This window comes from Rhagoletis zephyria, unplaced genomic scaffold (genome assembly GCF_001687245.7).
Source record: "Rhagoletis zephyria isolate East Lansing unplaced genomic scaffold, Rhagoletis_zephyria_1.1 Rzeph_scaffold_00027, whole genome shotgun sequence".
Classification (NCBI taxonomy): domain Eukaryota; kingdom Metazoa; phylum Arthropoda; class Insecta; order Diptera; family Tephritidae; genus Rhagoletis; species Rhagoletis zephyria.
Genome location: NW_016157111.1, coordinates 843,606 through 855,564, shown reverse-complemented (window position 1 = coordinate 855,564; position 11,959 = coordinate 843,606). Strand labels below are relative to the sequence as shown.

The window sequence follows — 11,959 nt, the reverse complement described above, 5'->3', positions numbered from 1 at the left end:
TAAAATGAAAGATTTGAGTAACGTTAAACCACAAAATGCTTCCTGATGTTTTCGTGCAGCCTTACCATTCGATTGTCTCGAAGAAAATCCATAAATGTACTAAACTTGCGCTTAACGTAAGCAGATAGCATGACTCAATAATACACGGTTAAATAATTTACAAGATTGCATTTACGAAAGACAGAGAAGGGGAAGAATGCAATCCCTTGTTGCGAAAATGGGAGTAGAAAAGTACGCAAAGCAGGCAATTAGGAGTGAAATTCCTTTTGTAAGTTCTAATGTATTTGCAGGAAATCTGGCATTTAAACGAAATATTGAACGAAATATGAATATATCTACATGAATTACGTAATTTATGTGCTATTTAGCTATATAAAAACTGCAAAAGGACTTAAAATTAAAATAAAACTACTTTGAGAATTATGTAAACAACCAATTTAAAAACAATTTATGTTTTCATCAGTTAAATGTGCTTCATATGCATATACAAATAAACAAATTGCACAAAGGCTCATACTTCTATTTCACAGCAAAGCTTCACTTTTTCCAAGTAAATTTGCAAAGAAGCAACACGGCGCCACTGCTAATGCCTTGGTTATAATGGACGGGGCGAATCGTAACAAATCGCGGCGAATTCGTAAGGATCTATTGATTTTAGATTGTTCCGTTTTACGTTACGTTTACGTGCATTATAACCATTTGCATTCATTTCCCATACAATAGATAATTAAGTGAAAGTTCACTCCGTTCCGTTACTTCCATTATAACCTAGGCATAAGGGAGCCGTGCGAGAGAGACAACTGTCAGTTTATCGAACCTTGTATTATTGAATCATGGGCTGATAGCATAAGTACAACCTAAAAAAAATATGGGGATCGATAAAAATCAATGGGGTGAGCATAAGGGTATATTGTACTTTTTGGCAAATCAAGAACTACAGGGTTATTTTTGTTTTTTAATAAATTTTAATTAATGCTCAGCTTGATCCTTAAAAATTGACGTAGTTGTTGTTTCCTAAACAATAAACCGTTATGCTCATATCAATGATTTCTATAGGCCCTTGATGTTTCCAAACTTTCGTAGGCCGCAAAAGTGGCTTTTCATTTTTCCAACCCAGTTTGGCAGTAGGTCCTGCTCTTCTATAAGCCGCTTCCGAATCTTCTCCGAAGTATTTAAATATTACTTACACCATTTTTTATATCCATTTTGTATATGGGCTTTAATTTTTAATATTAAATTTTTTTTTAACTTTCAAATAGGCTGAAATCTCTTAATTGACGGCAAAAAAGGTAAAAATCATCAAAAAGGTAAATCAAATGCCCATTATTGGAGTCAAGGTAAGCTAATTTTTTATCAAAACATATTAATCTCTTCTCTGAAAATCCATAAAGTCCATTCCCTGATTATAAAATTAGACTATTTTTAAATCACGGTGGCAGCTGAATGTTTCTCTTTCCTCGTTTACAAATATCAGCTGTTCATTTGACAGTTTATGTCTTAGGCCTAATGTCAGATGAGCTATTTAAGAAGATATTTTCGATTAACTTAAATTAGTTTTCGGATCATATGTTTAACTGCACTGAAAAATGGTCAATATTAGCTCTTGTGTCAAACAACAATCATCTCTTCGTCACAAAATGTAAGCAAACAAACAAATGCAACAACAATTTCAAGGAACCAGAAGCAGTGTTGCCACTTGTTTTACATATTTAAATACGGGTGATCGGAAATCCAACGAAAGTTAAATGGCATTTAAATAACAATCCAAAATTAAACTTAAGTGCCATTTAAATTTTTATCTGAAATAGACCCTTAGCGTTAATGTTAAGTGGCAATTTTACTAGTAGCTTACCTTAGATTTTCATTCATGTCCATATGCATGTACTTACATACAAAACATACATACATATATTTTAGGTATATCTACATATACCGGATTCGAAACTCGTATGTGACGAGATATCAAATTTATCCTAAGTCACCATGGTCCCTTATCAAGTAATTATGTCAATTGTAATCGTGATTGCAACGTATTTGATACCGTTTGAATTACGAATTTTCGCTCAAACCAAGCAACTAGCGCGTATTCCCATTTTGCCTTTCGCTACAACGTTTGCAAGGTCATCCGTTGAAGCTAAACAAATATCTCATAAAGCTTTGAAAAGAAACCTAAGCACAATCAACAAAGCTCACAAAACCTGTGGAACGTGTATGGGCGCAAATAATCAACATCTGAAAAAGCCAACGCTGTCATGGAGGAGGTTTGAACGATTGCCGGAACATCAGGGAAGAGTCAAAGGTTAGTGTGTAATTTTGTACACTTAATTTTTAACTGATGGCGTTTTCTTTTCTCGAAAAAAATGTCACCTTCTTATATGGCAACATAATCAGAGCGCAACATTTTAAAGAAAGAGCGCACAAAATGTATGTGAAGATACTAAGAAAAGGACATGAAAACTTGACAACCCTGGCGCAGGGCAGAATAAATGCAAAATTATTTCGAGAAAAGAAAACGCTATGACATTTAGCATATTGGGGATTGTTTTATGTAAAGTCGTTCGTAACAACCAAGAATATCATTGTTTTATTTAAAGTATTCAGCATATTGCATTTAAATGTGGATATCAATCAGCACAACTCAAAGAAAAGTTACATACAATTCACTGAGGTATAGACAAAAATTCTTTTAATACCGAGTCAACATTAACATCCAGATTGCCATGAATATTGAGAAAAGTTAGCCCATTGTGTGCTCGTTCTCTGCCCATCACTGTACATGTACGTTGATATTCATTGTAACTATAAATAATAGGAGAGCGAAGGGTATTATGGACCACATAAGGAAAAATTTCTGTAGACAAAAAGGAAATCTGAATTTGCCCTCATTTTTAATGGATAACACAGCCCAAAAAAAATAGAAACATATTTTGGTACGGTAAATTTAAAGCTGTTTTGGTAGACATTTTCGTACTGATTACGAATCCGTAAGCGAATCCATCGGCTCCAGATTTTGAAAAGAAAAACTAGGTCAAGGTGTCAAGAAATCGCGGTTTTTACAACGTTTTGGAAGCTAGCAAAGAAACAAAAGGTGATAGAACCTTCCTGGCTTAAATTAAAGCTGGAACTCTCGACTACTATCTCTGCAACTACCATTCCTCCACCTTGACTTGATGGTTACCTACTATGGTTGCCAGACGTACTGATTTTATCAGTACAGTACTGATTTTTTAACTCTCGTACGGATTTTTTTTCATTTCTTAAATCAGTACGCTAATGTCCTGATTTTTCAAAATTTGTACTGATTTGTACTGAATTTTCAATTCTGAGGATATAAATTTGTAATAGGGTTCTTCCTCCAAGCTTGATACTCGGTACCTACATATGTAGGTGTTCGGAAATTTTTCGTCATGTACTTATTTTGTTTGTGTAATATTATTTTACAGAAACAGAATACTTTGGGATTTTGTTAAGGTTTTACATAACGTTGGAACTTCCTTAACGTGCACTGTAAAAAGTTTCAGATGAAGTTTCGGATAATGTTTGATATGCGCGGTAAATTAATACAACAAAAAGAGCAGTCGTTTTATGGGTATATTGCTAGGTCGTTATGATGAAGTATAAAGAGGGCTAAAATTTTTTGTCGAGTGTTAACAACCTCGAAAATAACTTTCAGTTTAATAAAAACGAATTTGGAAAATTGAATGGCTTTTGCTTACAACTTACAATTCTTTTTTCTCAATTCACTGACATTGTAAATGGGTTTTGCATACAAGACATCGAGTTAGATACCCTTTTTAGCGAATTCTTAAGACTGGTTTTCACTATGTCATTCTTTGACGCCAAAATTTGGTGACATATTTTGACACAACTTTACCTCCTTTATCCGTACCTTTACCGATGATATTATGGGCCAAAAACAGAGAGATAGCCGATTTAGCAGCGCATGTACTCTACAGGACTAAAGACCTGTCCTGATCCAAATCAATCGATAAACCGCTTTTTAATCCCATTTGACAATGTGTTTTCACTTATTTGACGACAAATGCCACTGAATTTGCCAGAGTGAAAATCAGCCTTTAGTCTTTCAAAGTTTTTGCGTAGTTGAGAAAAAAATAATTTAAGATGAAGTCCTTAAATAGTGGTACGTTTTCACTGTTTGAAAAAATATTAATTTTTTTTTTTAATACCACACTCAAATGAAGCAACTGAGAGGATCTTAGGTATAAAGTTTACTTCCTGGCGCAAAGAGAGAAACCGACACAAATGTCATACATATAAAAGCTCTGATCCAATACTTTTCCTACTTGAATTTATTAGCTCTGATCTAATACTTTTCGTGTAAAATCCTGTAAAAATGTCAAACAGCAAAAACCAGTGATCGCTTGACACTTAACATGATTTTACCAGAAGAAAAAGTTCGGGTAAAATCTTGCAACTTCATTCTCTACACAACTCTCCAAAAATCGCTCTTATTTACAGGGTTTTTGGTGGAATTTGGAGCACGCGATCATTTTTCCTGTAACTTCCTGCAAGTTTGTGTAAAAACCTGTAAGTTCATGGAGTACTGGATCAGAGCTATTGGCTCATATGTACAAAATGTTAATGGACACGTTCAGAAGGCGTAACAGCTCAGTAACTGTTGCAATTGCATCTTTTGAACGCGTTGTTGTGAACATCTGATCAACTGAGCAGATGCGTGTTAGATGATCGTAATATTTTTCTGATCATTTGAGACAACATGTTGGTGTGTACCTATGAGAGTTGAATTTGACAACTAATGTATTAAGCCGATCAACGGTTGCTCTCAACTGCTGCGCCTTGTGAACATACCAAATGCGTAAACTCAAGTTAAAATCAATAATATTTGTAATTTTTATGAACTACATTTTATTTATATGTGACCTGGTCTACGGAAAGGGGGCTTAGGTGTCAAAAAATCAATTTTCACTTTTTGGTTGATTCGGATGGAAGATGAGATGCTTTTTCACGTGGTGAAAAGCAGAAAATCCTAACTTGCTTAGAAGTGTACTAAAAATGTAGAGAAAGAAGAGTAAAAATACGACAAAATATAATTTATTGGTAATGAACAAAATACATTGAATTATAAGCTATAAAGACATGATTATACACTAGAAAAACGTATTATGGGCCAAAAATAATAATGCTGAGTAGTTTATGTATTTTTCTTTGTTGTCGTTTTCCTTGAGATCTTTTTACGTGTTGATCCTGAGGAAGATGGACCTGGTTCCTCGTCTGGTTTGAGAACATCTTCACTAGTTTTTGCCTTCCGTTTCTTCGATGGCAAATCTTTCGGCAATGGAGCCACAATATCTACTTTAGATATATCCGAAACTAAGCTGCGAAGATTGTGATAGATGTACCACTGACGTTCCAAAGATAAACCGGCTGGTTGTATAACTTTCGGCATTTCAGGATCGATAGGTTTTAACAGAAGCTTAAAGGACTGCACTTCTTCACTGTCTGCGAATTTCTTTGTTTTTACACAATCTGTAGAGATTATGAAATGATGGAATTGCGTTATTCCAACAAGTGACTTGTACAGTGGTTTAAAATAGCTGTCCCATTCATACCAGACGACTTTTTCAGCCGATACAGCTTTATTATAACCCCCAGGTGATGATGCCTCGACACACTGCAGTAAATCTGCATACGTGTCGATGTTACTGACGGCATACTTACTTTTGAAAATACCGAAGTAACGATCAGGCGCGAACTTAGTGTGCCCGGTAAGTAGAAAATTGAATAAAATAGTTTTGTTAAGACCCCGAGCCAAACACCATTGCAGATATGATAGTACAGTGTTATTCTTATTCTGCCCAACACAATTGTCACAGAAAAGAACGAGTGTTTCAATGTCTTTATAGTAGGTTTGCAGGTGATAATGCAGGATGCTCACAACACAGTTAGGTCCTTTACCAACGTCATCTTTTTCGTCTATCATGTAATTGTACTGTAAAAAAAAAAAAATAAGTAAGATCCTGTAAAGGCGAGCAATTTGAGTTCCTATGATTCAGTTTGAAATTCTAACCTGAACTTTTTGTTTTTCGTCTGTAATTCCGAAGACTCCGCACTTCTTGGTTGCTTTGAAGTATGCTGTACCAGGTTGTTGTGGACTGACAGGGTAGTGAACGGTTTGGGCAAAATCAAATGACAGAACGACTGCTGTAGGGTCAGTATTTCTACACCAACTTTGATAATATTCTCGTTGATTTCGGGCTCGGTGGAGGTGATCAAGAAATTGATTAAGCTTCTGTGCGCGTTCAATGTCAGTAACACCTTTGGCTTGCGCAATCGATATTGTGTTTCCTATTAAAAGAAAAAATACTGAATTTAATCTCAACGTTTGATACAACTATAAAATGAGAAAATAATGAGCTACTTACCACGGCAGACATCGCAGAGATCATCCGCTGGTTTCATAACTGTAACATGGGGTATGTATTTGGACCATATCCGTCGAAAACTGCAATTACTCATCTTCAATTCGTCATCACTGAGTGAAGAAATGTATTTTCGATAAATTGAGGACTTCGTCTCGCTGGATGGCAGTTTCATTATCCGAAAATCCTTAAATTTTGGGAGTCGTCCGGGCAGTGGAAGAGCCATTAAATCGGCTATAGACTCGATGAATTTAACAGCTTTTTCGATGTCAGCCGGTTTAAATGACTTTGGATGTGTACTCGGTTTATTTGCCAGTCCGTGTTGGCGCACTGTTACACCCTGTGCGTGAAAATGACGTACTAAATTTTCGTAACGCTTCGTCGTACAGGCATGTACAAAAAGGAAAAACGAACGACAAACAGGTACTCTGTAGAAGGTAAATTGAATTCTATGCCTCATAACTTCTGTATCCTGTCTCTGTCCATATTTCTTCCGCCCAGCAAGCTTTGCGTATACACTTTCTAGCTTTTCGTTACTCATAATTCCAGCTTCGATGTGACTTAGTATCACTAAATCAAGTTCATTTTTCGACATCTCTAAACAATTGTTCCGCGTACTCTCGATCATTTCCCGTGGTATCAGTGTATGGCATTCATTATTACAACAATCTTTTGACAGAAATTTTGTTACCAGCTCCTCCTCCTTTACATCAACAACATACAGGTCCATCTTAACAAAAGTTTGTTCGGTATCATCTTCTGCCTGAGATACACATACTTCGTCTTCATCATCATCGCTCTCTTCATAGTTTTCATCATCGTTTTCATCATCCTTTTCATGGAAATATTGTCCGTATACGGCACTGAACTCCTCATCAACACTCATGTTTCATTTCATGCGAAATGCGAAGACGATAATCAACAGAAACAGTAAACGTCACTTCTTCAGTGTTACTTTTTTAAATGTTCCACACTAGCAACTTACACGATGAACTATAATAATATTCCGACCAACAACAACACTTACTGGACCAACAACAACACTTACTGGACCAACAACAACACTTACTGGACGTCCGGCGCGGAGAACAATTAACGAGATAATGAGAAACTGACGAAACGAGTTGCTTACTTTTAACAGCTTTTTCACAGAAAACTAGTTTTCGCACGTAAGCTCCCTTTTCGTAGACCAGGTCACATATACCAAAATATTGTTAAAAACAAGTACTCTAGCGTTCTAAATTATTTTCTGTTACTTAAACTCATAATTTTGCATTGAAAAAAAGTGTACTGAAAAGTACTGATTTTTATAGCATGACAAAGGCTAAGGTACTGATTTCGCGCATAAAAAATCTACCCTATTTCGGTTGCCAGACGTACTGATTTTATCAGTACAGTAATGATTTTTCAACTCTTGTACTGATTTTATTCATTTCTTCAATCAGTACGCTAATGTCCTGATTTTTCCAAATTTGTATTGATTTGTACTGAATTTTCAATTCAAACAAAAAACTTTAGGATTTTCTTAAGGTTTTTACATAACGCTGTAACTGTACTGTAAAAAGTAAGAACATGTTTCAGATAATGATTGATATGCCCAAGAAATTAATATAAAAAAATATCAATCGTTACAGACCAGTTGCGATAATAGGTTTGTTCCACAAGCTACTCGAAGTAACTTTGAGTTACACAAACGCGTTCCACAATTAAGTTTTAGAGTTTATTTGATATACGCTCACCATTTTGAACTTTGCTCGAGTTTTTCTAAAAGTAGCTTGTGGAACAAACTTTATATCGAGGGCTTATATTCAATACCCTCTATCCACAATTTTCACAAAAACAACTTTGTGATGTTAGAACCCATCAAGGTACCTTTCCACACTTTGAAAAAATATGTAATTTTGTTTTTTTCTTTGCAATACCACACTCAAACGAAGCAACTGAGAGGATCTTAAGCACAAAGCTTTCTTCCTGGCGCAAAGAAAGAAACCGGCTTCTAAATAAAAATTTTTAAATTGAACTTCATATTAAAAGTAATTTTAAAATGAAAAATATAGATTTCTTTGACTATTTAAACACTGAAGATGGAAATGATCTCATTATTGCTATTCAAAAATGTCGTAAATATAAAATACTGTGTATAATGATGTATACACTCATGTTAAAATGAATAACACTTTTCTTAGGAACTATATTTTATTTAGATACCAAAACATTGTTAAAAACAACTACTCTGGCGTTTTAAAGTATTATCTGATACTTACATTCATAATTTTGCTTTGAATAAAAATATACTGATTTTTTAGCATGAAAAAATCTAACGTACTGATTTCGCGCATAAAAATCTGGCAACCCTACAGCCGCCAAAGCAAACGCGTCACATATACATAATAACAACCCTTGTTAATATATTTAATATAGTTTGTGAACTATGAATATTATTGTAAATAAACTCATTATACATACTAAAAGTATACTAAACAAAAAGTTTGTGTCTCATTAATACCCGAATCGTAAACAACCTCTTTACAAAAAATGATACTTAGGGAAATTTTTGAAAAATGGGCGTGCCACCGCCCAATTTCGCCTACATATGTCTGTGTATCTCGGTACCCGGTTTATCAATTTCTACCAAACTCGGCACATTTAACAACCTTGCCACAAAAAAGCAATATGTTGAAAATTTTTGAAATCGGACTAAAATTACTGCCACTTACCATATAACGGTAAATTTCAGAAATACGAAAACTCCGATCTTTCAATAACTAAAGATGCCAACTTACAACAATATTTTAACAAGACACAAGATTATTGATTTTTGTTAGATTGGGTTGGCAACACCCACTTATGACTACATAGTATATATCGATAACCGCCTTACCGATTTCCACCAAATTTGGTCCAATTATTTCAATATATCATAGCATAGCATGAAACTGTTTGACATCGGGAAAAATACTTTTCCTTATCATGCAGTTTACTGCGGCGGGTATATAAAGTTCGGTTTCGCCCGAACTTGTACTTCTTTACTTGTTTCGACTTCGTTTGTGTGCAAGAGATTTATGAGGGGCTCAAAGATAGAACTAATTTTCTACTGACTCTAGTGACGACTCGCAGATCCCTACAAAAATCGTTGGACCATTAGTCCATTTGTGCCATATTGGAGTATGCACTTACAAAATGCTCCTCTGTAATGCAGTAGCGGACCTAGGGACGAAACGATACCTTGCAGATATCGATACTTTTACTTGGAAGTAATATCGAAAAAAGAATCGATGTCTGAACAAGTAAGAAAGTCTAAGTTCGGGCGGAGCCGAACATTAAATACCCGGCGCAAGTATTAAATATATGATTTTCACCTTTCCGAAAGCTACCACTACATGGTAAGCCGGGGTGTATCAATTTTGAGTAAATTAGCGTCCTCAAATTTCGAAATATTGACGTTTCAAGCATTTCTAAAATTTACCGTTATATGAAAAGCCATAATTTTAGTCCGATTTCAATAATTTTCATCGTTTTGCTTTTATGTAGCAAGTACAATAAAAATACCGAGTTTGGTACAAATTGGTAGAACGGTTACCGAGATACATATATGTGATCATAAGTGGGCGGTGCCACGCCCATTTTTCAAAATTTTATTATAGACGTATTTCCTGGTAAGGAATTGTTGCAAGCATCAATTTTAAATAAATTGGCTTTAATATTTACTGATTTATCGAAGATTTCGTATTTCTCCAAATTAACGTTATATGAGGTGTGGGCGTGGTTATTGTCTGATTTCAAAAATTTTCGGCCATGTGGTATCCTGTACCAAGGCCAATAACTGTGCCAAGTTTGGAAGAAATCGGTGCAGCGGTTGCCAAGATATACACATGTAACCATAAGTGGGCGTGGCTACGCCCATTTTCCAAAAATTTATAACATTCTTATTTTTCGTCTAAAAATTATTGTAAATATCAATTTTGAGTTAATAATCTTCAGTAGTTACTAAAATATCGCAGTTTTCGTATTTCTGAAAATTACCGTTATATGGGAGGTAGGCGTGGTTATTGTCCGATTTCGCCCATTTTCAATACCATCCGTCCTACGCCCAAAAGAAGTTCACGTACCAAGTTTCGTTAAGATATCTCAATTTTTACTCGAGTTATCGTGTGCACAGACGGACGGACGGACGGACGGACGGACGGACGGACGGACAGACAGTCACCGCTTAATCGATTTCTCTTTTCATTCTGATCATTTATGTATACATTTGTCTATATCTATCTCGATTCGTTTTGCCTGTTACAAACAACCGTTATGTGAACAAAGTTATAATACCCTTGTGCACAAGTGCGCTCGGGTATAAAAATATCGGACCTAATGTATCGATACCTCCTCGTATCGGTACTCCTTGTGTAGCACGTATTGAGTTAAATAAAGTTTTTTTAATCACAAGTCGGACGCTGTGGTGTAGTGGTAAGCAGTGCGCGATTCCACTCCGCTGCGCCCAGGTTCATGTTCTGGTCAAAGCAACATCGAAAAAAATACAGAAAAAAGGCAATGGCAAGCCTCCGAGTGTATTTATGGTTCTCATAAAAATACAATCACCGTTCGCAGCCGGCGTAGGTCCCTCCGCTTTGTGTGACAACATCAAGGCGCACGCCACAAACCGGATGAGAAGCTAGGCCAAACACTAACATATGTGTAATCGCCAATCTATTATACATATGTATATAATACGCGAAGGCATTTTTTGTGCAGTCTAAAACATCTGCACCGTTCGCTCGATTTTCAAAATTGGGGTGTCAAATTAAAGCGCTTGGCCTGTAGATGTGCAATAAGGTTTTATTTTGTCGAAAAGAGTTGCCACCTGTTAAATAATTGAACTCAAGTCGTTTGCTAATCAATGCCCTCAGATCCGCACCGTCCGTTTGATTTTCAAAATAGAGGTACCAAATTAAAGGGCTTAGAGTGTGGATGTTCAAAAAGGTTTTAGTTTTTCGAAAAAAGTTGCCACCTTTTAAGAAATTAAGTTCAAAATAATACGCGAAGGCATTTTTTGTTCTGCATAAAAGATCTGCACCGTTCGCTCGATTTTCAAAAGTGGGGTGCAAAATTAAAGCACTTGGCGTGTAGATGTGCAATAAAGCTTTATTTTTTCGAAAGGAATTGCCACCTGATAAAAAATTANGTTGCCACCTCTTAAAAAATTACGTTCAAGAAAATACCATTTTTTGTTCCGAATAAAAGATCTGGACCGTTCGTTCGATTTTCAAAAATGGGGTGCAAATTAAAGCGCTTGGCCTGTAGATGTGCCAACTGATTTTATTTTTTCGAAAGGAGTTGCCACCTGATAAAAAATTGCATTCAAATAATTTAATAATCAATGTCAGCAGATCCACACCGTTCGTTCGATTTTCAAAAGTGAGGTGCCAAATCAAAGGGCTCTGGCTGTAGGTGTGCAATATGGTTTAACTTTTTCGAAAAGAGTTGCCACCATTTAAAAAATTACGTTCAAATAAAATGGGCATAAATGGAAATAGTTTTGAAAATGTTTGTTTCTTAACTTAACTTTA

The 11,959-nt window shown here is 35.5% G+C and overlaps 2 protein-coding genes across 6 annotated transcripts in view; one reads left to right on the top strand and one right to left on the bottom strand.

The window, feature by feature from the left end:
* Positions 1–1,246: 1,246 nt before the first annotated feature.
* SiaT (beta-galactoside-a-2,6-sialyltransferase) overlaps positions 1,247–11,959 on the top strand; it is a 107,210-nt gene continuing 96,497 nt past the window's right edge. For 3 of the 5 annotated variants that reach the window (XM_017616784.1, XM_017616792.1, XM_017616762.1), the window contains exons 1-2: positions 1,247–1,307; positions 1,918–2,299. In XM_017616784.1, the coding sequence (XP_017472273.1) occupies positions 1,984–2,299 (316 nt within the window). In that variant the 5' untranslated portion in view covers positions 1,247–1,307; positions 1,918–1,983. Of the gene's footprint in view, positions 1,338–1,917; positions 2,300–11,959 lie in introns of all 5 variants that reach the window. The other 2 variants (XM_017616776.1, XM_017616769.1) reach the window with 2 other exon arrangements.
* On the bottom strand, positions 5,121–6,713 carry LOC108363427 (uncharacterized). The gene is made up of 2 exons (XM_017616796.1): positions 6,050–6,713; positions 5,121–5,971 (listed from the first exon to the last, which is right to left on the bottom strand). Exon 2 carries the CDS (start codon positions 5,960–5,962, stop codon positions 5,174–5,176), a length of 789 nt encoding a protein of 262 aa, XP_017472285.1. The 5' UTR covers positions 5,963–5,971; positions 6,050–6,713; the 3' UTR covers positions 5,121–5,173.

What these genes read in the sequence shown, in the direction of transcription:
- LOC108363427 (XM_017616796.1), bottom strand. Translation starts at nt 5,962, where the DNA reads ATGATAGACGAAAAAGATGACGTTGGTAAAGGACCTAACTGTGTTGTG.